This window comes from Macroventuria anomochaeta (genome assembly GCF_010093625.1).
Source record: "Macroventuria anomochaeta strain CBS 525.71 unplaced genomic scaffold BU25scaffold_56, whole genome shotgun sequence".
NCBI classification, from domain to species: Eukaryota; Fungi; Ascomycota; class Dothideomycetes; order Pleosporales; family Didymellaceae; genus Macroventuria; species Macroventuria anomochaeta.
In genome coordinates, this window is record NW_022985417.1 from 63,116 (window position 1) to 88,344 (window position 25,229).

At 52.3% G+C, this 25,229-nt stretch overlaps 12 protein-coding genes across 12 annotated transcripts; 6 read left to right on the forward strand and 6 right to left on the reverse strand.

Annotated features, from left to right (window-relative positions):
- Positions 1 to 1,230: 1,230 nt before the first annotated feature.
- BU25DRAFT_238776 (MFS general substrate transporter) lies at positions 1,231 to 3,194 on the forward strand. Its single transcript, XM_033701497.1, has 3 exons — positions 1,231 to 1,708; positions 1,760 to 2,601; positions 2,651 to 3,194. The coding sequence occupies exons 1-3, from the start codon at positions 1,376 to 1,378 to the stop codon at positions 2,994 to 2,996; spliced, it is 1,521 nt and encodes a 506-aa protein (XP_033555569.1). The 5' UTR covers positions 1,231 to 1,375; the 3' UTR covers positions 2,997 to 3,194.
- On the reverse strand, positions 3,084 to 3,985 carry BU25DRAFT_354605 (uncharacterized protein; the record flags this gene model as incomplete). The annotated part of the gene is made up of 2 exons (XM_033703516.1): positions 3,084 to 3,565; positions 3,616 to 3,985. 2 exons carry the CDS (start codon positions 3,983 to 3,985, stop codon positions 3,084 to 3,086), a joined length of 852 nt encoding a protein of 283 aa, XP_033555570.1.
- Positions 3,986 to 6,077: 2,092 nt separating this feature from the next.
- Positions 6,078 to 7,207, forward strand: BU25DRAFT_416154 (uncharacterized protein). Its single transcript, XM_033707711.1, has one exon. The coding sequence runs from the start codon at positions 6,140 to 6,142 to the stop codon at positions 6,794 to 6,796; it is 657 nt and encodes a 218-aa protein (XP_033555571.1). The 5' UTR covers positions 6,078 to 6,139; the 3' UTR covers positions 6,797 to 7,207.
- A 434-nt stretch (positions 7,208 to 7,641) lies between these two features.
- BU25DRAFT_238798 (uncharacterized protein) lies at positions 7,642 to 8,639 on the forward strand. The gene has a single exon (XM_033701498.1). It carries the CDS (start codon positions 7,749 to 7,751, stop codon positions 8,379 to 8,381), a length of 633 nt encoding a protein of 210 aa, XP_033555572.1. The 5' UTR covers positions 7,642 to 7,748; the 3' UTR covers positions 8,382 to 8,639.
- Positions 8,640 to 9,423: 784 nt separating this feature from the next.
- On the reverse strand, positions 9,424 to 10,852 carry BU25DRAFT_435541 (uncharacterized protein; the record flags this gene model as incomplete). The annotated part of the gene is made up of 2 exons (XM_033708925.1): positions 9,424 to 10,562; positions 10,777 to 10,852. 2 exons carry the CDS (start codon positions 10,850 to 10,852, stop codon positions 9,424 to 9,426), a joined length of 1,215 nt encoding a protein of 404 aa, XP_033555573.1.
- Positions 10,853 to 11,263: 411 nt separating this feature from the next.
- Positions 11,264 to 11,839, forward strand: BU25DRAFT_426528 (uncharacterized protein; the record flags this gene model as incomplete). Its single annotated transcript, XM_033708425.1, has 1 exon — positions 11,264 to 11,839. The coding sequence occupies one exon, from the start codon at positions 11,264 to 11,266 to the stop codon at positions 11,837 to 11,839; it is 576 nt and encodes a 191-aa protein (XP_033555574.1).
- Positions 11,840 to 12,835: 996 nt separating this feature from the next.
- On the reverse strand, positions 12,836 to 14,275 carry BU25DRAFT_416156 (uncharacterized protein). The gene has a single exon (XM_033707712.1). It carries the CDS (start codon positions 13,874 to 13,876, stop codon positions 12,974 to 12,976), a length of 903 nt encoding a protein of 300 aa, XP_033555575.1. The 5' UTR covers positions 13,877 to 14,275; the 3' UTR covers positions 12,836 to 12,973.
- Positions 14,276 to 14,462: 187 nt separating this feature from the next.
- On the reverse strand, positions 14,463 to 15,982 carry BU25DRAFT_443815 (uncharacterized protein; the record flags this gene model as incomplete). Its single annotated transcript, XM_033709384.1, has 4 exons — positions 14,463 to 15,184; positions 15,233 to 15,427; positions 15,581 to 15,789; positions 15,842 to 15,982. 4 exons carry the CDS (start codon positions 15,980 to 15,982, stop codon positions 14,632 to 14,634), a joined length of 1,098 nt encoding a protein of 365 aa, XP_033555576.1. The 3' UTR covers positions 14,463 to 14,631.
- Positions 15,983 to 17,197: 1,215 nt separating this feature from the next.
- BU25DRAFT_379701 (3-oxoacyl-reductase) lies at positions 17,198 to 18,102 on the forward strand (the record flags this gene model as incomplete). The annotated part of the gene is made up of 2 exons (XM_033704205.1): positions 17,198 to 17,255; positions 17,309 to 18,102. The coding sequence occupies 2 exons, from the start codon at positions 17,198 to 17,200 to the stop codon at positions 18,100 to 18,102; spliced, it is 852 nt and encodes a 283-aa protein (XP_033555577.1).
- Positions 18,103 to 18,185: 83 nt separating this feature from the next.
- Positions 18,186 to 19,409, reverse strand: BU25DRAFT_452755 (class II peroxidase; the record flags this gene model as incomplete). Its single annotated transcript, XM_033709810.1, has 1 exon — positions 18,186 to 19,409. One exon carries the CDS (start codon positions 19,407 to 19,409, stop codon positions 18,186 to 18,188), a length of 1,224 nt encoding a protein of 407 aa, XP_033555578.1.
- A 1,825-nt stretch (positions 19,410 to 21,234) lies between these two features.
- BU25DRAFT_463739 (uncharacterized protein) lies at positions 21,235 to 21,831 on the reverse strand (the record flags this gene model as incomplete). Its single annotated transcript, XM_033710626.1, has 2 exons — positions 21,235 to 21,539; positions 21,588 to 21,831. 2 exons carry the CDS (start codon positions 21,829 to 21,831, stop codon positions 21,235 to 21,237), a joined length of 549 nt encoding a protein of 182 aa, XP_033555579.1.
- A 219-nt stretch (positions 21,832 to 22,050) lies between these two features.
- On the forward strand, positions 22,051 to 24,702 carry BU25DRAFT_379711 (Adaptor protein complex beta subunit). Its single transcript, XM_033704206.1, has 4 exons — positions 22,051 to 22,320; positions 22,452 to 22,636; positions 22,687 to 23,556; positions 23,607 to 24,702. Exons 1-4 carry the CDS (start codon positions 22,282 to 22,284, stop codon positions 24,628 to 24,630), a joined length of 2,118 nt encoding a protein of 705 aa, XP_033555580.1. The 5' UTR covers positions 22,051 to 22,281; the 3' UTR covers positions 24,631 to 24,702.
- Positions 24,703 to 25,229: the final 527 nt, after the last annotated feature.

Consider the following 25,229-nt stretch of genomic DNA (forward strand, 5'->3'; position numbering starts at 1 on the left):
CCCTTCAATGGCTTTACATATCTTACGCATCTCACCTTGACGATCCTCGCGACCTCATCAGCACTATGAAAAAACATGACAAACAGTGGGAATTCATGAACTCGCTCAGACCCGCCTCCGCTCTCTACCTGCACCAACTGGTCCTCTCCATCGAAGACAAAGTCTACATACAGCCAGACGGCCGTCCGGTCCTGTTAGAACCACATATGTACGGCGAGCGTGCTACACATGCACACGTCGGTCCTATTGCGGCGCGCATAACCTGTCTTCTCTGTCCCAACTTATGCTACCTAGATTTGCATTACAGCGCTTGAAACCGCGGCCTCTGTTTACTCCAAAACCCCACCGCAGCCTCAGTATTGGATCCATGGCATATCGACGTGCAGAAGGTAGTCCTCTCCTTGAAAGCTTTGGACAGTCGACCTTTAAACGGACCTTAACCACAACAATACCTGATCCCAGGCTGTATTGCATCTCCAAATCGAGACCGAGAAATGCTTTGCCGCCATAGTTGGAAATTAAGCGGATTGAAGAATTTCGACGACTTTCGGACCGCAGAAGCCCAGAAACATCGTTTGGCAGAGGCAGGACTTACGGACAGAACGTGGACAAGCAAGATCAGTATAACGCTGGGTTAGAGACGACAATGAGGTGGACAGAAACGGATGAGGACACAGAATGCTCCTCGGAGGACTACAAGTACAAGATATGCCATGTGGTTCTCAGGCAAACTAGGACGCAAAGTGTGTTTCGTTAAGCTCGGCGTTGTCTAAGGCCGAAGAAGCGAACGCGAGCATTATCGGCAATACGGCACAAGAATAAGCTGAGAAGAAGGGCGGAAGGGCTGCATTTCGCAAGGTTTCTGATGAATTTCGTGATTGAAGTCTTGATGGATAATGGGTTTTTGGACAGTTCCTGTAGATGGAGGTGCATTTGTCAGGGTGGCTCGTCCGAAATGGCAAGCGCGCCCCAACATCAATGACGTCTCCACTCCCTCCAACACTAGAGCCTCATCACACCTCATCAGTCGCACTTGTGAATCGCGCAACATCGTTTTCCAGTCCGTACAGTTAATTGGAAACATCCCAATGTGCCATCTCCAACCTATGGGAATGGCTAGATACTTGGTAGAGCGTTTCTGCGAGGGCGGCTGCGGCAGATTGTCAGGCTGATGCACGCTTATCTCGACATGCGCGCCGGAAATAACATGTATTACGCACTACGTGCCGATGCTGTTGCTACAAAACCCTAAGATGCCCCAGCCGTTAATTACAGTTGAACAAGACCAATCCTCCACAAATCTGCTATGCCAGGAACAACAACAGCGACAAGCACGCCGCTGGCGCGCACGCCTTGAGATCGATCGAAAACGACCATGACGAGCAACGAGACACCGCGGAAGAGCGAGGGAGACCACCAAGACGTCTCAAATGGTGCAATACTTGATGTCGAGAAAGGTGTTGAGACAGATTGTGCTGGCGAACCTGTACCGGACAGGTTCCTGGTGGAATTTGCCGACCCCAACGATCCTGGAAACCCAAAGAACTGGACACCGATGCACAGATGGGGAATCACGATATCGATGGGTCTGATGGTTTTCAATGTTACGTTCGCGAGCTCTATCTTCAGTGTCAATATTGGCGTAATCGTGGAGAAGTTTGATGTCGACCTTGTTACCGCCACCCTGGGTGTTGCACTTTTCGTCTTGGTAGGTCGCCCTCATACTTTCAATCCACAAGAACTGATCATATACCTCTAGGGCTTTGTGTTCGGACCTATCGCATTTGGACCCTTGTCAGAAGTCCTTGGTCGCAAAATACCCCTCTTCTTTGGCTTTGCGCTATTCGCTATCTTCCAGATCCCAGTCGCGCTCGCCCAGAACGTCGCGACTATCTGCGTTGGTCGCTTCCTTGGCGGCTTCTTTGCCTCAGCGCCTCTAGCCGTAGTTGGAGGAGCGCTTGCCGACCTATGGGACCCCATTCCTCGAGCTTACGCCATTTGTGTGTTTGCAACTGGCGGTTTTGCTGGCCCCGTCGCCGGACCTATCGCTGGAGGCTTCATCACTGAGTCACATTTGGGCTGGAGATGGACATCCTGGATCACTCTGATCATGGCCGGACTCTTTGGCATCATTGGATTCCTCGTCATTCCTGAGACTTCAGCTGCTCGGATCCTGCAGCTGCGAGCTGCCAAGCTACGCAAAGACACTGGCAATACCGCATATTATTCCAAGGCAGACCAGCAGAAGCTGACGCTGAACACTGTGGTCAACGTCTATCTGCGAAGGCCTTTCATTATGTTTGTGCAGGAGCCTATTCTGGCTCTAGTCACTGCATACATGAGCTTTTTGTACGGCATCGTCTATCTGCTTTTCGAGGCGTTCCCAGTATCTTTCCAAGAAGAACGTGGCTGGTCTCTCGGCATCTCTCAGCTTCCATTCGGTGCCTTCATCGTCGGCATTATCATGGGTGCTGGTGTCATTGCATACAGCACAGCTACCAACTTCACGCGGTCGTTCAAGAAGCACGGAAAGAGTATACCCGAAGAGCGCTTACCACCAATGATTGTGGGTGCTATTGCCCTCCCAATCGGGTTGTTTTGGTAAGTTTACAGATTACTGGCAGAAGTCACTATAGCTAACATTGCTCAGGTTCGCGTGGGCAAGCAATCCAAACATTACCTGGGTACCACAGGTGCTTTCTATCGCACTCATCGGTCTCGGCTGCATGGTGCCATTTTGGCAAGGTCTGAGCTACCTCATTGATTGCTATGGCTTCTATTCGAACAGCGCCATTGCCGTGAACACATTTATTCGATCGTTTGCTGGCGCCTTCTTCCCGCTGTTCACGCATACAATGTACCATAATTTGGGTGTGCCATGGGCGAGTAGTCTGTTAGGTTTCCTTTGCGTTGCTTTCCTACCAGTGCCGATCCTGTTCTATATCTACGGAGCCAAGATAAGAGAGAAGAGTAAGTGGGCACCAACAGCGCCATAGGAGGGGCATCTCTAGCACATTACGCTCAAAAGCAAGGTCATATCATCTCTCTTTAGAAGTCGCCATGGTCATCCTGTCTTCTATCAGTCACGAATCTCCAACGCCCTCAAACTTGCGACGCGCCTGGTCTTTGATCGTCTCCCATAACTCCTCGTCCTCGAGTTCTTTGAAGGCCTCCCAGTTCATCTCAGAGAGCAACTCCTCCATTCTCCCAAACAAGGTTTCCCAGGGGGTTTGATCCTGCTCCAACACCAATCTCTTCAGCGCTCTCTTCTCCTCATCAGCAAAATGCATCATGCCCACTTCCCCTTCCACGTAATACTTCTCAATATCCCCTTTGTCCAGAGTCCATGCCGAATTACTCCACCCAAACTGTTCCGGCGTGCCATCGAATATCAGCTTTGCGCCGTTCGTCGTGGTGATTTCGAGGACGGAGTGCATCGCTGGAGGGATTTCGTCAAGCTCTTCAAGATGAGACGTTGGGGATGACTGATTGGGCTTGATTTCGGCAAAGAGGGCAAGCGGGCGAGGGGGGAAGCGCACCCAGCGACTTGTTCCGAGGTTGTGTTCTTGCGGGTTCGGTCAGTACATCGGCTTTGGAGTTGAAGTGGGTTCGTACCTTCTAGCTTTGCGCGAAATGCGCTATCCAGAAGGAGGCAGAAGTGGTCGCAGCGATCTGTTTTGCGGAGCGCGCGGTCGACTCCACGGTACCAGGTCGGGAGGTCTCCAAGATTGTGAGGAGAGATTTTCAAGGAGGCTTCGTAGTCGCGAGTGAACTCCCATACTTTGATGTGGGAAGGAAGCCAGGGGATAGTGTTGCTTGGAACCAGTCGCGTGGTTGAGAGGAGGGGCGGGTAGAAGGGGAAGGTGTTAATGGCGGCTTCGAAGCAGAGGAGGAAGACGGTAAGAACATGGTCTAGTGCGATTGACAGCGATATGTCTGTCTCGCCTGCTGCGTTAGTTCTGGAGGCGCAGCATAGATTTCCCATCTTGGTAGTGGCTTGTCATTGGAGTCGTCGAGCGGAGCTTTCCAAGTTTGCTGGTGCTGGACCAAGCACGATACCTACAAACGAGCATTCACCTGCGCGCCCGGAAGCCCAACAACATACCCACGGCAAACGTTGTCATCGCGCATAGAATTTTCTGCACTTATTCGCGCGAGCCGACTACAGCACTGCACTCGAGCATTAGGCTTGTAAACTCTTGCATATGAGCAGTCACTCACAACCTTGACGCGCACTGAGCCTGTGAATACTGCGGTACTTTGATCGCTTCGCGTCTACTGTGGCTGTGTATCCTGCCTCCAAATTTGGATTCGATGTTCTACATTTCAACGCCTGAGTTTCACACTCTCAGGCTAGGTCGAGTTGGTTGTCAAGCAAGATGCACTGGGTCAGCACACTACGTTGTGCCACTGCATCACTTCTGGGGATCCGTGCTCAGTGTGTACTTCAGCAGTTCTGGCAGCCTTGAGCGTACTGTCAATGTCGTCACCTCATCTCGCTTGAGCGCCCATTCCCCACACTGTCACTTGCACATTGGCTTTGCGTTCATTATATATACCTCAGCATGCGTCGCGCTGCCTATGCCATCAGGAAGAAGGATGGTTGATTCACTGTAGGAGGATGTAGATAGTTGTTTAGTGTAGTTGTGTTTGTTTTCTTTCTTCGTGAGCACTGAGGGTACTAACAAGATCATAGAGCGAGCGGGCGAGCTCACGAAGTCATTACCACTGAGCTGTCGATGGGAGAGATCTTTGGCATGAAGCAGCTTGCCGAATACATGATGTTTAACTTTCAGTTATAAAAGATAGCATTAAAGTCTGACATACCAGGTGTCAGCAATGCTGCACCAGCCAGACCATTGGAGTCTGTAGTGGGAGGAGGGAGAGACGTCGATGGGCACGTAAGGGCTTGTGATCTCTGATTTGATCACAAACGTTGAGCTGCATATTCATTGCGAGGTAGAGATAGTGAGCTGTAGCCAGCATTTTGAGTAATGACGTTGTGAATTAAGGCAGTTTGAGAGAAATGGTGGAATGGAGCTTGAGAAACTTCACTAAGTCGATCGAAGCTCCGGAGACAGCAAAGCAAAAGCGCGCCATAGAGCCCCACTCCTCTGCCCAACCCTCCAACTCACACTCACTTCGCCCTTCTTTGGACCCCTGCATAACTCGACCTTGCTATCATCAGACGCTGCTATGCCCATCCTTATCATGTTCAACGATCTCGCTCAATTGCTGGGAGCCGGCTTCGTCCATGTCTGCATGGTTTGTTCTAGCTTGCATAACTAGAAACCTCCATGCACTGACACAAACAAGTTTCTGTACAGTCGAAGCGGATTGCACCGCTTCAAGAGACGAAAACAATTCAACGAACAAGAGAGCCAGGTGCTGATGTAGTCGCCAATCTAGCACTGATCTGCACAAGGGACAGAGAAACAAGACTTGAAGACCTCCATGATGCGCCCCGCGCTTCATCTGATAAGACCAATGGTGAGCTGGATGAACGACAGAGAGACAGGACCGGCGCCAGAAAAGGGCTGCAGAAAGTTGCCTTTGACCAGACCTTGGGCCCCTCCGCTACCCTCTTGAACACACATACGCGCGACAGCACGACAAACTTGATATCTCCAGGGCTACAAAGCCAGACCACTCTCTCGACCGTGTAGTCCACCAGATCGCTACACGCCACAATCGCACACTACTAGGTGGAAGCAGCTGGAAGACCTTGAGTATTGAGACCTACGAAGGACAAGACTTGGGCGGAGATTGAGAACCTCGTAGTGTATAGTGTTGGGGACTAGATGGAGATGCTGCGCGCGGACATAGACCAGATTTGGTATCGTTTCTCCAGCAGAGAGCGCCATAGCGATGCACATTGGGCTATTCTGGACTAGTCGAAGATGCAGGGAACGTCTCCATTTCACATAACCTTTCGTGCGCACATGACGTAGCGTTGCATTCGTAGTAGCTTTCCGGCGCATTCGAGGTGTTTGCCTCAGAACTCTCGAATTTCTCTTTGTCTCCAATCCAGGCACAACTCCATTCAGCGTGATGCTCCAAATGCGAAAAGCAATAGTCTCTGAATCAAATTTTCCCAAAATGCGTTGTCAAGCCTCAGTAAATGCCGTTCGTAGTCCAAATGGTGGCATTTCGGCGCCAAATCGAATCCAGGCTCCACGCCAAGACCTTCCCAATCACTCACTACCACAACGCCCACAGCAAAAGGAAGTGCGCCAACAGCAACAAATACCTTCAAACTGAAACCATGAGCAATACCCGAGATACCAACAGAGACATGCGCCGCCTCGCCAGCCTGTACAACGGTGTTGCTTTCGAGCAGATGCGGGCGATGTGCTGGGATGTGCTTGTCGACCACTACCTGGCTGACGACGGCTTTCTCGAGATCTCTGCACAAGTTTGCCAAAAGCCTGAGGCAGAAGAACCTCTCTTCGGTTCGGTCGTGAGCGAGAGCATGAAGAGAACATTTGTCAGTATCAACAAATGTGTCGCTGCCATCGTTTACAACTCCGCCTGGCTGGCATTTTGCGTGGAAGGTAAATATTCGGTGCCGATTCCCGTCTCTGCTGCTTTTACCGACGACTGTAGGATTGAACATCGATATCGAAGAAATAACGCTTGCCGAACAGAAGCCTGTTCACAAAGTCGAGCTGCAGTACACCGGCCAGTATGCACCCACAAGAACCGATTACCACCACACCATCCTCCTCTTCATCCCGAAGAACGGCGAAGACGCGATTGCTGCAGATGCATCATATGCCCAATACTCCTTCGATAACGGCATCGACACCTTCCGTGAATATCTGGCCACGAAGGTCCTCTGTTACAACAAGTACTGTGCTCGGAGACACTATTTCGGACAGTCTTTCCAAGACTGGGAGGAGTCTGAAGAAGATGTTTGGCACGAGAGCAAGGCAAAGGCAATAATTCGCACCACAAACAATGTGATGGCGAGGGGGCTTGAGGCTGTCGGAGGAATGAAGTCCCTTCTAGATATGAGCGCAGAAGGCTTTCAAGCAGCCAGAGACATAATTTTTGCTGCGTTGAAGACGGAGATGGAAGCGCTGCGACGCCAGCTTGAGACGATAGATTACGGTCCCCAGGCAAGATTCCTGGAGCAACTTGAGGATCTTGTGAGGGATTGTGACGGTGCTGGCCATCAGACATGCATGCTGAGCTTGCATCATAGCGTTTAGACGTTGAGATGTTTTGAGCTTTCTGGTGATTGGACTGCCGTGGTCGAAAGCCTTTCTGTAAATATCTTTTTAATACCACCACTTCTGCCTGCTCCAAATGCCTGCACTGAGATCATGAAGCTCTCGCCTGTATGCAATAGTGTTCAAAATTTTGAGAGCAGTTACGTGCGGGGTATCGTAGGTCGACATGAGGAGGGGTGTGCGCGCAAAGGCTCTCCGCCAACACCTCCCATTCGTTGACCCCGCTCTCAAGACTTGACCTCCTCAACGTACAGTAGATATACAAGGCTCTTCTTCTCCGAGTTCTCACAGACATCATGTCTCTCGGTATCAATATCTGCTATTTCGCCGGGTGCGGTCAAGACGTCAACATGCAATCGGTTCGACGTTCCCTACGACGACATCTTCGGCGCACGCTCATGCCATTATTACTGCTCTCGCGAACACCTCTCCGCCGATGAAGCCGCAAATGCGCAGGGCCGCCGTATTTGAGTGGTTTGGCGGTTGCTGATCAGGGTTGCCTCCATCTGAAACATGCTCATGTGCCACCGGATGACTCTACTTCTCTTCCATGTCCACACCACTCGCACTGATCACGAAGGCGACCGGGAGGTGTTTGCAATGCCACTCAAGGTCATTGGAAAGGCTCGATGGGATCCTTGGATAACCTCGCTGGAAGGTATACTGCATGTCTTGAGCTGCGATATGTGCAGGAAGAGTATTGCACTCTTGAGTCTAGTACTGGCCTGGCTGGTAGAAGGCAGTACTGCCCCACACCATGTTGTATTCTCCAAGCTGACCAATATCCCATGCCTGCCTGTCCAAATACACAAGAATGTTCTTCGGCCGAAACCCAAACCCAAGAGGCAATGGGTATATCGACGGCTTGGCAGAGATTATAAGATCGTCGACCTTCACTGCGTCCATCACGCTCATCCTCACACTCGACTCGCCGTTCCCCCTCGAATCGCTCACCCTGGATGCGACCTCAATGCATTACGGACGCAGGATGAAAAGCCACAGAAGCCCTCAGTATACGGTGGAGAGGATACAGGCAGGTTATTCGAGGATGAAGAGCTTCGGCTACACGTATACCGAATGGACAGGCAGCTACGCCCTGATATCGAGGATGTAGAGAGGCAAGCGGTCGGCTCAACTACAGGTTGAAGCACATGTTGCAGGAGCCAGATGGTCGGGGTCATGCGGAGATGATGGACGCTTTGAGGCAGCACTGCAGGTTCTCATGTTACGAGAACGCTGAAAGAGTCAAGCTGGTAGCCACCTTCCTGGGGTAGTCTGCGTGTCCCATTGGGGTACTTGAGACTATTGAAGTCATTCAAATAGAAGAATGACACACCACTCTCTGCTCGACAGCCTCCTGCATGCTTCGTTTAGTGGCCTAGTCGCTTCTGTCGTAATATGGGAATCTCCATGCCAATGCTCTGGTACCGGCACATAAGGTGCAGGAATCAGACTCTGAAAATTCGTGGTATCCTAGGGCGAAGTCCAACCATTTGAAGCCGTGAAGCCGTGAAGCTTCAGTCAAATATTCATGTCCGACGGGCAGTGACATAGGAATATCGACCTTGTTCTTTGGGATCTCTTGAATAGATAACCTGGCAACGCAATTTTCGGCCACTCTCAACTTAGGGGCCTCCTGGCAGTGTTTCCAAGATTTGGAATATGCGGAGAGATCAGAGGTCCACCTCCGCAGGTAGAGCAGGACTGTTGTTGGACTTTCTGCAGCGTGCTGAAGGCCTCTGGGCACCATTTTCTGCTTCCAAAGCGATTGAACAGCCTTGTTTGGAAGCAGTTCAGGGGAACGCAAAAAGACTGTCCCACATCTGCGTATTCGAACCGAGTACCTTAAGATGTGAAGGTCAGCTGCAAAAGCAACTGGCAAAAGAGTTCACACCACCTAATTAGCGTGCAACTCTGAGGGTGGTGCTAATCTCTTCTATACCATGAGTCAGCCTTATTCCGATGAGATCACTCCCAAATCTATGATCTATATAGACCCGATAGACTTCATGAGCAACAAGGTGAGCTCACGGTTTTTTGGCTTTCGTTTGCATGACGATACAAGGATGATAGCGGTGTGCTTGTCCAAGGCACCCAGCCCTCTGTTGCCATCCTCTCGTTGGTTGGCTTGCATTCACCCTGTGATATGATAGCGGTTCCAGCCTCTTCACAGCAGCTACTGCCCACCCTAGGCAGTCTCTTCTCCGAGCCTCCTCCAATTCTTAGAATAACCTCGTGCGATCCTCCACTTTTCAGCTTCCATCTCTACGCTGTCGAAATGCCCTAGTCGCCATCCACCATTTGCGTCCTCCTTAAAATCGATCTTGCCAAAAGACCACGACAAGAAGCCCTCTGCTCGAGCGCCGTCTGGGGCATCAAGAAGACCCACCGAGACGTCCAGCAGCTCAGGACGCTCGTCCTCGGCGAAGAAGACGGTGGCCGAGCAAGTGCTGCAGAAGAAGCGCAAGACACCAGCCCTTGTTGCGGATGCATAATAGGCCAGACTGCCAATGATGGGGTTCTGCTTGTCGATGAACGACTTGAGCTCGTGTTTCGACCTGGGAAATGGCGCGTCTTTCTGGGCGGCAGATAGATGCTTCATGTCAAAGTAGGCCCAGTACCATATGTCGATACCGCCCTGCAGTCGGCATGAGTCGCAACCACAGAAGACAGTCGAGAGTTTATGCGTGTCCGGATCGATGTTCCAAGGAAGGTGATCCTTACTCACGCCCGAGTAGTCACCGCGCTGCAGAACGAAGTCGATACCCTTGCACTTGCAGCGAATGGGGACCGAGTCCCCTGTCTTCTTTTCAAACCCTGTAAGCTCATCCACGGGAGGCCAGTCTTGTGGTAACGCGTCTTTCGATGCGCTATCCTCAGCCTCGAGCCTGAAACGTGTGCATTTTGGACCATCTGCGTTTGCATGCTGCAGCCACACGCTTGCCCCTCCATCAATTGTGTCACCAACGAAGCTCTGTTCGATGAACTTGATCGGCCTCACCCCCTCGTTCGTCAGCGTTCCAGTGAACACTCCAAGCGGACAAGAAGGCTCATCAAGCATTTCCCAGAACATCGGCGTCGAGCATGTTGGACAGAAGAGCAGGTTGACACGAGGTGTGAATGAGTACACCTTCAGCTTTGACACGTCGACGTTTGCTCGTGGTTCTGGCCAGCGTACGTCTGCTGTGTAGAGAGAACCGGTGACATGTCTGCAGGACCAACAATGGCAGATTGGGGCCGGAAGAGGAAGCTTCGACTTCGGTACCTGAGTTGTGAAGTTGTTCGCCTTGCACAGGCAGTGCGAGGTGAGCGTGACGGTCAAGTCGTCTGTCGAAGTCATTGTCGAGCGTGGCAGTGGAGAATGAAAGGTCAATGGAGCAATCAGCAGAGGAATTGAAGCTACTCCTGAAGGAAGGCGTACGCCCTTTGAGTCGAGAACCAACGCGACCTGATTGGGTGAGGTTTGTCAGCTACTGCGGGGTTCGTATCAAAGGGAGGCACGAACACGACGCGACGTCACTGGACCTTCTGTTTCGCCTACCCTGGTCGGTCGCAACTTCCAAGTCAACCAATGAACTTTGGTCGTGACTAAACTTCGAACAGCCCTCTTTCGACATGTTGTGAAGATGCAAGGGCGTGACAGTTTGTTTGATCGACTATTCGCTATCCGCCTTTTTACATGTCAGTTTAATGCACTCACTCTAAACAAGAACGGCTCGCACAACTGCACAACTGTCCCACAAGTCAACCAACTCTCTTGGCAGTTACGAAACACACAGTCAAAATGCCCATCAACGATGCCAACCTCAGCCAGCAGCGTGACCATGCAAGGCAGACCGCACACTAGGGTGCTGCAGGCAGTCCCAACTACGAAAACACCATCGAAGAGAAACAAGTTTCGACTCGATATGTGCAAGCATCCGAATCGATAGCGGCCCCTACATAAGAGAATGATGAAGCAGAACCGCAGGTAAGCAACACTCAACCTGAAACAACAAAACAACGAGCCTGTCCAAACACTCAGGGAGATGGACTGGCAGCTCACATCACCGAACATTACTCAACGTTCTGACTTTGGTGGTCATACTTCCGCTTGGGGCGAGCATCACTGTGGATTCGGAACAGGACCTTTTGACCGCGTTCGCCCTTGGCCCGTCGACGAGCTAATGCGAGACAATGAGCGGGAAATCTATTGCACGCACAGCCGAAGAGAGCGCTGCAGTGGTACGATTTGGTGCCTGTCGCCTGAGGATTGGTCGCTCGATGAAGATGCGTATTATAGAACAGTACGTGATACTCAATTCCATATCTACAGCCGTGGAGAAGGCGGATGTGGTGGGTATGGACCTAGGCCACTATGGCAACATACTACAATTCGTGCTCCGCGCAGGCGGGGTGGTGTTCGCTGTAATCACAATGATGACAAAGAGTGCACCGGACCTCTTTGTTGTTTACTGCGCGAGGATTGGCCTTCTGAGCGGGATTCATATGGCGTTACATGGACGATGTCCGAGATTATTGGAGGAATCGACTACGTGATGGAGGTTTGTAATGTGGAGCTGGCCTCATCCCAGGCTCAAATCCCCGCAATCGTCCGCCAATAGGCTGTGCTACTGGATCGAATAACGACTGGTGGATGCAGCAGATTCGCGACAGAACGTGACGTAGTGGAAGCTGGCCTTTCAACCTTTGAGGAGGCCACGGTGAGGAGGATCATGATCAAAGGTCTCTTCGCGGTTATCGTCAGCCCACCGTCGAAGAAGGCTTCGATACCTTCGACGAACATTCACATGCTCAACGAAAACATGCGGAGATTAATGATTCCCAAGATGCAGTACACCGCCAGCGACAAGAATCCGGTGACGGCCTAAACCGTCTGCGCGCACTACTAGATTCTATCCGAATCGAAGGAGAAGAGGCGGTAGCTTGGTTTAAAAAGTATCTTAAGGAGGCCTGATGGGAAGGGAAAGCACGCGAGGAAGCTGCAGCTGTGAGAAGCCAGCAAGTTTCACTTCAGGAGGAGGAAGAGCTCGGACGATAATCTTGCGAACGCGCACAGATCAACTCCCACTTGCGTCAGGCAGCCGAAGATAAGAAGATTGTGCCTCAGCAACGCATGCAAGAAAAGCGCGGATATCGGCTGCAGGAGTTCAAGCCTTCATCAGTCTTACAGCGCGAGGAACAACAGCAGAAAAAGCGAGGTCCAGAATTCGGTTTACGCCGTACCTCAAAGGCTGCTCGGTAGTCTCGTACCAGTGGGTATTCTGCTATCTGTATGTCAACTTGCTAACGATGATTTGTAGAATACAGGACACTTGACCCCATTGACCCAGACGAACCTGACGCGATTCATCATCGGGTAAGGCAATGCTACAAGTGTTCCGGTATCAGGCTTGTCACTAGTAAGAATGAAGACGATGCGTCGACTGTCCGTACTGTGCGTGTCAAAGGTGTAAATTTTAGTTCGGGCACTGGGCACTGAAGGTCAAGGTCGATACGAAGGACAAATTATTGTGAGCACATTGGGTACTACGCAGCCTTGACATTAGCATCATATAGTGTAACTGCGTGAGCAGTATCGGTCGGAGGCTATAGTCAATGATTCTATTGCTATCTGTGTTGTCGGTGATGTTCTTGTACAGAAGCTCTTGGCTCAGAAGTAAGTGCACTTACCCTCGGGCAGTGCCTCCCATGATAGGATATCAGGTGACTTGAGCCACGTAGTTACATATAGCTGCTCACACCCTGACTACCCTCATGACGTCAAACAACCCAATCTTTTGCTTCTCTGACATCCCATCTTTCAACAGTCCAGTGACATGATCACCCTCACGTCCCCTCTGATTGCAAACCACCGTCGTACCATTCTTCTTGAACTCACACGTCCGCCCAGTTGTTCCACATATCCACATCTTCACACCTGCCCACTCTGTCCCATTCAGCAAATCCGTCCCATACGCCGAACTCCACGGCGCATCGACCTGCCAAGGATGCAGCGCATCCCTCAAATCTGGCGCAAACGCCGTTACAACAACGACCTGCTTCGCCTCCGAACCTGCCACAAACCCAGAAACCGGTTTTCCATCAGGCCCTATAGCCGGCTTCGTCGCCTTGCCCACTTCCTGCTTCAGCCATTTCAAATCCCTCTTATGCTCAGCATTATGCGTCTCTACAATCCAATCCCCCTGAATCCCGCTCTTCTCATCAAACTCAGGCATCTTGCTCATCACAGTTGCAACATCCGCCTCAGGAATCTTACTCCAAAGCGTCGCACCAAGCAACACCACATTCGTCCCCGGCACCTCACTCCGCGTCTCATACAGCACCTCCAGCCTTCCCTTCGTCGACGGCTCCTTCTCCATCTTGTGTGCTAGTTGCAGGCCATCCATCCACCCGAGTCCGTGGAATTCGAGGGAGCCCAAGACGAGGAATACTTTTTCGTGCAGGTTGCACCGCCGGACTAGGAAGGAGAGGTAGGACTCGTAATCGATTAGGCGGCCGACGTTGCCGGCGAGAATTAGGAAGGACGCGCTGACGGGGATGTGGAAGGTTAGGTATTGTGAGTCGTGGTCCAAATGCAGGTCTGAGAGGACCTGGAAGGTGGTTTTGGGGGGCGAGAAGAGGCCTGATATACGTCTCATGTTGGACAACAAAGGCGTTTTGTTCCGTTGACAGATGGAAATGCCGGAGTCGAAGAGTCCGGGGCTGGTAAGACGATGGACAACACGGTTGGCAGGAGTTACTTGGAATCAAGATGTGTTGAAGATTGTAGGGATGGATAAGCCTGGTAGAATGCACAGTGAATTTGAGTTTTGCGCCTACTGATATGAAATGAAGAAACAGATTAAAAAGGGCGCTGTTGTTGTAAGCTGAGCTACGCCGTAGCCCTAAACATGCAGCATGCTTCGCCTTACGAGGCTAGCTGGCGTTCAGCCGTAGCCGCAGCCGCAATCTTCGGGTCTCCGCGTTGTGCCTGTACATGAGGCTACACAAGATGCAGACATTAGTGTGCCATAGATTGAATCCGATAATGATTGGTCTATGATATGTTCAGACTGCGGTGTGGTATTGTTGCAGAGTGGCTGTGAAGGGGCTCCTGCCGTTGGGGTGGATGGATTTAGATCAGCGCTAGCCGAAATCAGAATGACGTGCATCTTGTCAGCTTCGTGCTTTCTCATCTGCTGCTCAACGTTGCATCCTTGCATCTTCGTTCCATCATTTGTGCATCTCAGCTTCTACTGACAGCGCTATCTTCTGATCACGGCCTTTACTCACTCACATAGCAGTTTCCCCACTATGTGATGGTCAATACGACTCCGTCGTGTTGTACGCGTCTATATTGATAACTGAACTAATTTGGGTATCATTTTTAACACGAACTCCCTCGACTTCTTGACTACACCATGCCTCCCGGCGCTGTCGCCCTGGGCAGTTGCTTGCCTCCGCTAACCTCCATCTTGAAATCCTTGTGCACATTCACATGGAAACCGTCAACGCTCGGCTTATCGACGATGTGCTTCTGGCTCCCGTCGTCTCGATCAAGACTGACACTGCTTTCACAGTCGAGATCGCCGTAGATCCTTGTCTCTATCCCCGTACCGCCGGTCTTATGGCCGTTCTTCAGGTAACCTTGCAATGTTGTACTGCCCGGTCGTTCATCAAGCTCCAGATACTGTTTTGTCGTGCCGTTGGCTCCCGTGCGGGAGGTACCCCGGGCGTGCGGCTTCTTTCCAGCACCGAAGGAGCGACTCCCACTACCGGTCCATGACGAGAAGCGCGAAATCATTCGTTCGAGTAAAGGACGGCAAGCGGGCAAGTTTGCGACAAGCATCCCGACGTTCATCTCTGCGGAGGCCCAAGCAAGGATGGCGCCGAGGTTTTGCAGGAAGCGGGACTGATCGTTCATTCCAATCAGGAATTTGAGACGGACAATGGGCGCGATTGATGCACTATAACCATCAGCATGAGTAAACATTGAACAGACGTGGGAAACTTACAAAACACCTAGTCCAAGCATACCGATCACCGAACACTTCACGCGCCAGTCGAGTTGCACGTTCCACAGCAGGAAGATGGGCAGGACGGCGAAGATCCAGTCACTGAGAATTGAGACAACAGCTACTGCGTATGAGAGGCTTGTTTGAATGCTACGGTCCTGACAGGAACCAGGCATGGTGGTGTACCAGTTCTTTCTACTCGACGTCAGCTGCATTGTTCCTATGCAAACCATGCATAATGGCAGGAGTGAGATGACTTACTGTACTGGAGTACACTGGAAGAACAAATACATGCCTGTACCACCCATGACGACGAAGCAGGACGCCATGCAGGCGTAAATCATCCACTCGATCCACTTCTTGCCGTTGGCAATTCTGATCAGTGCGAAGCCAATTGAGCACTTGATGGTGATCAACGTAAAGCACCATGGCTCCTGGAAGATGTAGAACCACATCAGCGAGTTGGAGTATTGATACTCGGTGAGTGAGGCATCGTAGGCGCCGATGCCACTCCATGCCATAGCTATGGTAGCTACAGTACTCACTGTCCAAAAAGGCTATGACAACAGATCAGTCTCAGGTTTGTATTGGATATAGAGACAGTCTTACAAGGTTGACCAGCATCGCCCAGTCATCAGGTCCCCACGCGTTCCTCTTCGATCGGATGTAGAACCGCAGCGCTGTAAAGACGATGTCGAAAGGCAGCGGCACCAAGGCTGCCAGAGCCATTGGGTACGATGTGGGCGCCATGTTGTCTTTTGACCACAGCTCCAATTACAACAACGATGAGGTGGTGTGAAAAGCTCGATCTCCAAAGAGAGGAGACGACTTTCGACAGTGAACGTCAAGATGTGGAGTGCAAGGAGGCGAAGAACATATCCAAATGTACCTCCCAACCTTCCTCACGCCTTATTTCGGTCCTTCAAGTTCTTTACCCTGCATCCTTCCAATCCCAGGACGAGGGAACGCCAACACGTCCCCCGCCCCAATGCGGCACGATCCTCACGCCAAGCTGCACTTTAGGCATATGTCTAGACTAAGTTACAGCGAAGTTTGATATTGACAACGGTGCGGGACGGGAGCTGGCACCCGCCACGGCGGCCGCACAAGGTTTGACATGCCGCGACTACCGTTCGAGTCCCAGCGGCATTGTTCTCCGCATTTTGTGGGATGCATAAGCTTTTTGTGTTAACTTCACAGTCCTTCAACTGCTACCGAGGCTGGCCAGACAAAGCGAGGTTTGGCTAGTCGACAACCCCTTTTCAAGATGTTGATTGCGCGAAGGATGCAAGCAAGCACGACACACATACTTGGATGTGCTGGTGTCATGGCACAGACCAAATGCTGGCATGAACTCGGCAGCCTCGAAACGTTAGGCCATGAGGTGGACCTCTTCAGCCTTGACGTGGGGCTGAGGGTGAGGCTGAATGCACTAACATCGTTGTCGAACCTGCAGCAACAAACGCACTCTTCCTTCGAGTTTCGGGTCAGCGATGCAGAATTTTGTATCTGTTCTCGTCAAGACGCGACACAGAAAGTAGCCGTCAAGTCTTACACTTTGTTTTCCGCATCCATGCTCGTGTATGGCGCTTCTTCGGACTTTTTACACAAGACCCACAACACCAGATAGCGATCGTCACCGCCAGATCCACCTCAAGGGCGCGAGACCTTCATTCGAATAGCATGAGATGCTCGTTCTTGGATGTTGCTGGCGCTTGAAACGCCTCTTCCATCGCGGCAGTGGGAGCTAAGCCGAAGCTGCGTCAAAGCCTTACACCGCCTGCGATGCCCTGCGGCCATTACCGCAGGACAGCTGGATGATCTTGAGGATAGAGGGGTACAAAGCTGGAGCTGCCCCGCGATGTGACGATGGTAAAGAAGCTGGTGCTGTGCATCAGAAAACTATCAGAACGGTCAGGACCTTTGTAGCTTCAGCGCCAACAAAGAATCCATCGGAAATCAGCAATGTCTCCATCAAGGGTCTTCGAGGGCAAGCTCGCCATCATCACTGGCGCATCGCGCAGTATGTTCACATGGAGACATCAACTCGTTAACATCATACTGATTCCACATCAGGCTTCGGTGCTGCCCTCGCAGCACACTTCGCCTCCCGCGGCGCAAACGTCGTGATCAACTATGCAACCTCATCCTCCGACACCCGCGCCCGCGACCTTGCAAAGAAACTCTCCTCAGAGTACAATATCACCGCCATTCCCATCCGCGCCGATCTCTTCGATCCCTCTGCGCCGCAACAACTCATCGATGCCGCAAAATCCCACTTCAGCAAAAACGGCTCCTTCCAAATTGACATCCTAATTAACAACGCCGCCATCGTCAACGCCCAGCCCATCCAAGATCTCGATATCGATCTGTTCCAGCAAACATTCGACCTCAACGTCCGCGCTCCTGCACTGCTCATCAAAGCCGCTTATCCCTACCTGCCCACCGACCGCTCAGGTCGTATTGTGAATATCAGTAGTGCAACGACGACATGGGGCCTCATCCAACAGACCTCCTACGCCGGCACAAAAGGTGCCATCGAAGCCATGACGCGCGTCTGGGCGCGCGAGCTCGCCGAACGCGCAACCGTGAACTCCGTCTCCCCCGGCCCCATGGACACTGGATTACTGAATGGGCTGCCGGAGGCGCCAAGGGAGGCACTGAAGCTGTATAATGCGCTGATTCCGCTGGCGAGAGAACGTCCGGGCGTGGATACGGAGGATATGCTGAGACTGGCGGGGGAGATTGGGGGCAGGCCGGGGACGCTGGAGGAGGTGGCGGGGATTGTGGGAATTGCGTGTTTGCCGGAGAGCGGGTGGATGACGGGGAATCAGCTGGGGGCTGGTGGGGGTGGTGCTTTTGTCAGGTAAAGATCTATAAAGAGACATGGCGAAGTAGAGAAGGAGTAGTTCTGATTGATTGCTACGTTGTGGACCCAAGGAGAGAGAAGGCTTCAAGGTGTGATAATAGTCCCGCTCCCTCCACCACCAAACCCGGTCAACATAATCGCATCGTCCACAAGACTGTTCAGCTGGTTGAACTGCCCCTGCAGCCACATATCCAGGATAACCTGATCCTCCGCGACATAGCTGCTCCTGTGCGGCGGAAGTACCTTCGTGCACTCCTTCAGGTCATTGATATTATTAACACCAAGCAGACTCAACCTCGTGTATGCCTTGGCGTAATCCTCGTTCCAGTGGTCCTGCCCATTGCTCGGGTTGCTGAACTCCTGCCACTCGCCCGCACTCCGCGGATCCTTACTGAGATTGATATCGGACTGGAACTTCAACACTCTTGGAGCCGCGTTGCCAGTCGTCTCGGGGTAAAATTTGACGTCCCAGACGCCCGGCGTGGAGTCTTGCGGATCACCGTCGCGCCCGGTGTTGACGAAATGCTGCTGGCTCGTCGTATGTGCGCCAACGAGAGCAACGAGGTCATGTGCATCGATTGTCTTTGCAGCGAAGAGCTTGATCAGCGTATCCGCGGAGTCGAGATGTCCTGGCAGCAAGCTTGCAGGTCCGGCTTTGCTGTTGTCTTTGCGCCCGACAAAGGACCGTATGCGTGGACCCAGGGGACATGCAACGGTAGCGACGTTGGCGCCCATTTGGATCAGGTCAGCCATGCTGACGCCGTAGGGCGAGTACTTGTTGTACCAAGCTTTCATCTGGTCAGCAATGGCGGAGAGGCCGTTGTTGTCTGCGCGCGTCATTTCATCACTGAGGAGAATGGAGCCGTCTGCGCCGCCGTAAGTGGATGTGTTGGACCAGACGCCCGCATCGTGGAAGCCGAGACGGACAGCTTGACGTGCAAATTTGTTGCAGCGCCCGGATGTGCCGTTAAACTTCGCAGTCATCTCGTAGCTAATCCACTTCCAGACGCAGCACAGATCTGCTTTGCATGCTGCGCTGCCAAGAGAGCCGGCGGGGATGGAAGTGTCAATGATGTTTGATTCAGCATCGAGCTGGTCGAGCAGAATAGCTTTGATGTCTTTGCCAATTGGAGTGAGTTGGGTGTCCTTGAGGGTTTTGAGGTCGCCGATGAGCACCTTTGACTCGACGCGCTTGACTTTGTTGGCTTCGCGACGCATTGCTGCCATGGTGTCGCCCATGCCGGGGTGGGCTGAGGAGAAGGAAACGAAAGTGAGGAGAGCATAAATCAGGTACGTGAAGCCCTTCATGATGGGCGAGTAGAGTAAAGAAGTGGAGCTGAGAGGTGTTTGTAATTGTGTGCTGCAAAGCAGCGTTGTCTTTTATACATGTAGAGGCCATAATGGTTTGTGGAAGCTGTAACAACATGTGGAGCTCTAGAACTGTCCAGTGAACCTGGGGTTTGGCGAATGCGGTCCCGCGACCAGGGAATGCTCTGGGCCGCAATACATTGTAAAGTGTAAACGAGGTACATCTACGGCTAGTTGCCTGTTCTGGTATGGTCAGATCATATCACTGGTGTTTAGCCGGAATGGTGCATGTACCTGTCGATCTATTCCCCGGGGCTGGAACTCGACTTACAAGTATGAGCGGAATAATCAGGCAGTGTATGGTTGGCTTCGAAGCCACTGCGTGAATACCTGGTCATCTTGGACCTTTCTGACCCTTGTTTGTACAAGGTCCAGAAGCATTCCTTTCTCCAAAGCGAGAGCTTCTTCGTCCAATTTCCACAGCTTCTTCTCACCGGCTAGGTACTCTTTCCAATATTCCCACACCCGGGCAATTCTTCCTCAAACTGGCTCCAGGAGGTCTTGCCTTCTTCTGTCAAGTACAACAGGCTTACGCGTATCCTGCAGTCATGCTGGAGCGTAGCTCGGGTGTCGGCTGTCAATCGCTCGCCGTCACAGTCATCTTTTCGAATAATATAGTGCTTCTTGTAGTAGCGAAGCTTTGATATTCGCACTGCTGCTGGGAAGCCATCCTGTTCTGCGGTCGGGTCGAGAACGATTTTTGAACGCCAAGGGCATTCAACGAGAAGGACGGAGTGAAATTCGGCAGGACGGCGAGCGAAGGTAATGCGAAACTGGGGGGGGGGGGTCTCGAAGAGATCCAGCTTATCGTAATTTTCGAGTGTACTACGCCGACTGACATTAGATCGAAGCGACCTTACTTGAAGGAGCACTATTTGCTTACTATTGGCCAAGAGCTCGGTGAGGACTTCTCGCAAAACCATCACGCTGACTTCGCATTTGTTCGCCATCTAAAGAACTCTCGACATGTCAGACCTGGTGTCTTAAGGAGATTTCAATGCAGTGTTGCCACGGTAGAATGGCTCCTCTCGGCTGAGGTGGGCCTTGTAGATGAGTCCTTTTAGAGGCGCAAGCTGTTTCTGAGGACATTCAAACACGGGCCATCGCTGGACTTCGGCTCTTCTGCCGTCACTTCAGAGATGAAGGTGTCAGAGGTGACTGGCGCGCAAGGAGGCCGGATCAGAACTTACGACACTTGTTGAACTTCGCCTCGCATATACGTTGGTCCTGCACAGCTTGCTCGGTGCTGGAAAGTCTTTCGATGCCGTAGGTGTGCGAACATGGAACGATCTCCTCCGATATACCAAGGACAAGGTTGATCATCCTGATTACCGCTCTCAGATTTTCGCTGACTGAAAGTGACATTGCGAAACAGGGCGCGAATGGGTTGAAGATGGGCGAGGAGGTAGTAGATGAACAGAGATTGGGAAAGTTTGGAGCAAGTAAAGCACAAAGCTGAGACCGAGCACCCACTAAAAGTGAAGGAAAGTGTTTTGTAACCGATTGCCGTAGACTGAGAAGGGTCGTGCGGATGATGACACTCGTGTTGGCTCAATTGTAACGGAGAGAGATATTTCGTTTGTTGTGAAACTTGTGTTGATTTTGCGCCGCACCTTGACCGCCGATGTAGCTGATGTGAGCTCTCCTGGTGGGAAGACTCGTGGCTAGCGCGTTCAAGCTCCAGGATGGAAAAGAAAAAGAAAGAAAGTCGCGGACGGACTTCGACCACCAACGCCGTGCAATGCTACTGCCATACCTCGTCGTTTTACAGCCACTCCCTGGGCACGGCTCTTTCTGACCATGTCCTCTCGCCCTCCCATGCCAGCCAGTCTGACCGGGTCGTTGGCAGCAGTCCCATTGCATTCACCTTCCAGATACCCAATGCGAGCATGAGCAGGTTAGTGAGGATATAGACGACCTTGACACCCAGCAGGCGACCAGCTGTGCCGGGTGTTTCGAAGGGTGCGAATGTGCGCTGAATGCCAAGTGCAGCCATAACGGGTGTCTTGAAGAGCGTGAAAACCATGAAGATAGAGAAGATCTGAAGCGAGTTTCCGGTCATGTACATGCCTAGTCGCAGTCAGTATCCTGCGCCGCGCCTTCTCATTCAAGACCCACCAAAAGCGTTCATGGGCAGCTGCTTCGCGGGGGCTATGGCGACTTCCCACGCCTTTTTCATCTTGAGTGTGTCCATCTCTTCTGGGGTAGGTGGCACGCGGGTCTTCTTGGAGGAGAGAGCGCGCTCTTTGCGAGTCATGGACGCTGTGTAGCCTGGTGGGTCTGGGAGCGATGCGTTCTTGGGTTTCGATGCGGGCGCCGAGTTGAGGTCGACAACCCATTGCGGGGGCGGTGGTGCGGACATTGTATCGCTGTATTGGCGGCGAGCTGAAGACGCACTGCTATGGCCGGGTAGTGTTTGGAAGTGAGTTTAGTCAGGATGATGTGCGGCGTTCGTGATGCTTCGGTGGTGTTGAGCAGCTGTCACCACCAAAGCGGCTCCACAGGGCTTGGCGAAATGCACGTGCGCTTCCCCGACGACCTCCGCAAAACATCCTAGACGCCCTGTTCACCCTGACGAGCCGCGGACTCAAGCATCACCCCTCGAAACGTCGTCCGGAGCCCTCCAAGAGACAGCACACGATACCAGTGTGATTGACGAACGACACCACCTATCAGAGCCCCGCATCTATATTGACGGCGCAGAGAGGGGCGCTAAAGCGGCAGGGAGAGGGGAGCTGTCTTGGTTGTAATACAGCAAGGCACATGCGCAGTGGTAACGCCGAGCTGGCGCATTCGTGATAGCTAGTCCACCATGAGCCAGGGCGGCCAAGATGCGAAGCTCTTTGCGAGGGTACGTCCTCTCTTCTTTCGTACACACCCAGCTCTTCATGCGCCGCCGTGCGCATGGCCGCCGCCATGATTATGTTCATGCCCCTGCCCCCGGTTGTTAGCCAGCACTCACAATACCCCCGCACACCACAGGGCAAAGTAGCGGAGCTGCGCCTCGAACTGAACAGTGGCGGCAAGAAGGACAAGAACTTCTCCGCGAAGAAGACGGCTTTGAAGAAGATCGTCGCCAACATGACCATGAGCAACAACGACATGGTCGCCTTGTTCCCGGACATTGTGGGATGCATGCACATTCCGAGTCTGGAGATAAAGAAGATGTAGGTCCACGGCCTATACACAGGCAGTGAGCGCTCACTGATCGCACCAGGTGCTTTTTGTATCTGGTCAACTATGCCAGGATAAAACCTGACATTGCCCTCAAGGCGCTGCCCATCATCCAGGAAGACATGCAGGACAACAATCCTCTGGTGCGAGCGCTCGCACTGCGGACTATGTCCTACATCCACGTCCGCGAATACGTCGAGGCAACTGTGCCGCATCTGAAGAACCTCCTGCGAGACTCCGACCCTTACGTACGCAAGACAGCCGCCTTCTGTGTCGCCAAGCTCTACGACCACGACCGACATCTGGTGGAGTCCTCGGACTTGATCGACAAGCTCAATGGCATGTTGCGAGACGAGAACCCCACAGTCGTCTCCAGCGCACTAGCAGGCTTGATGGACATCTGGGAAAGAAGTGAGAATATCAAGCTCACCATCGACTATGCGAGTGCGTCGAAGATTGTCTCCATTCTGGCAGACTGCTCAGAGTGGGGTCAGACATACATCATGGAAGCTATGATGAATTACGTTCCTCAGGAATCGTCCGAAGCCGCTCTGCTCGCCGAGCGAATATCACCAAGATTGTCGCATTCCAACTCCGCTGTGGTGCTTACGTGCATCCGTGTCATCCTCTACCTAATGAACTACATCTCCGACCAGAAGGTTATTGCATCGTTGTGCAATAAGCTTTCGCCGCCGCTTGTCACGCTTTTGTCGAAAGGACCTGAGATTCAGTACCTTGCTCTTCGTAACGCCCTCCTTATCCTGCAACGGCGGCCGGAAGTGTTGCGAAACGACATCCGCGTCTTCTTCTGCAAATACAACGACCCCATCTACGTCAAGGTCACAAAGCTTGAGCTCATCTTTATGTTGGCAACCGAGAAGAACATCAAGGAGGTGTTGACAGAGCTTGCAGAGTAAGTCACATCCTACGTGGACACGCCATTTTGCACACTAACCCAAATAGATACGCTACTGAGATCGATGTCGACTTCGTACGCAAGTCGGTACGTGCCATTGGTAAGCTGGCCATCAAGATTGCACCAGCAGCGCAACTGTGTATCAGCACCCTTCTTTCTCTCGTCAGCACAAAGGTTTCCTACATCGTGCAAGAAGCAACAGTAGTCATCCGCAACATCTTCCGGAAATATCCCAATCAGTACGAGTCCATCATCTCAACATTATGCGAGAACCTCGACTCGCTGGATGAGCCAGAAGCCAAAGCTGCTATGATCTGGGTCATTGGACAGTACGCCGACCGTATCGAAGACTCCGATGTCCTCCTCGAAGACTTCCTCGACTCGTTCCAAGAGGAGACACACGAGGTGCAGTTGGCACTTCTGACTGCTACAGTAAAGCTTTTCATTCAGCGACCAACAAGAGGCTCGGCACTAGTCCCTAAGGTCCTAAAGTGGGCAACCGAAGAAACAGACAACCCAGATCTGCGAGATCGAGGGTACATGTACTGGCGCTTGCTATCTTCTGCGCCTGAGGAAGCAAAGAAGGTCGTTATGGGCGAGAAGCCTGCCATTACAGCAGAGGAGTCAGAGAAGCTAGATCCTGGGACACTGGAAGAGATGTGTCTCAACGTGGGTACACTAGCAACAGTCTACCTCAAGCCAGTCAACCAGGTGTTCCGCACCGCCCGCCCCCGCAGGGTAATCGAGTCACCTGCGTTACAGCGGCACGAGTTACCCACCGTCAAGGCCGCACAACTAGCGCGCGAGCGCGCAGCAGCAGACCGCTCACGAATCGACACAGCGCCCAACGGTAACGGCTCCCTCTCACCGACGAACGGCAACATGTCAGCCGCAGTAAGCGATGCTGACATGTACTTCGCCAGCGTTGGCAGGCAAAGCACATTTGGTGGGTCGCCCATAGCAGAAGACCATGCTGGGATGGGTGGTGGTTGGGTTGTGAACCAGAACGCGCCACAGTCGCTCGTAATGAACCCAGGCGGTGCAGATGGGAATCAAGACCTCTTGCTGTGAGTCGAGTCGTAATTTCCAGCTCCAATTTGGAGTATGAGCTGGCTAATGTAGATGTATATATCAACGTTGAAGCTCTGATGACGTTCGTGCGCTTCGAAGGACAGTGCAGAAGTTGACGCTGTTTAGCAAACCTCCCATCCTCCCTGCACTTCTATGCCGCGACGTTGTCTAATCATGCCATCTAGCACTGGTTCAATGTTGCCTGTCGCAACTGAGACGGAAACGCAGGCCAGCTCGTTCCCCCGGAACCTTGTGACGTCACCACCTCTACAGTCGTGACAGTCGTGGCAGTCATGACTGCAACGCCCGCGCCCTGCTAACATTTCTATATCCTGACTTCTTCACGACATCTCTCTCCCTCCCATTCATCCGGAATGACAGCCTCGGTGGCCCGTAACCATTCCATCTCAACTGCCGCAAGCTGCAACCCCAGGTATCGCCACCCCATTGCTGCGATAAGGTATCTTATCCCGGCAGCGGCATTCTTCAGCCGCCTGCAATGTATGGATTGATGTCTACCGAATGATCACCGTTGGCTCGCTGTCAGTGCTCGGCAACTCTCTTACTGGACAGTTCTATCCCTTCTCCTTCCAAAACTG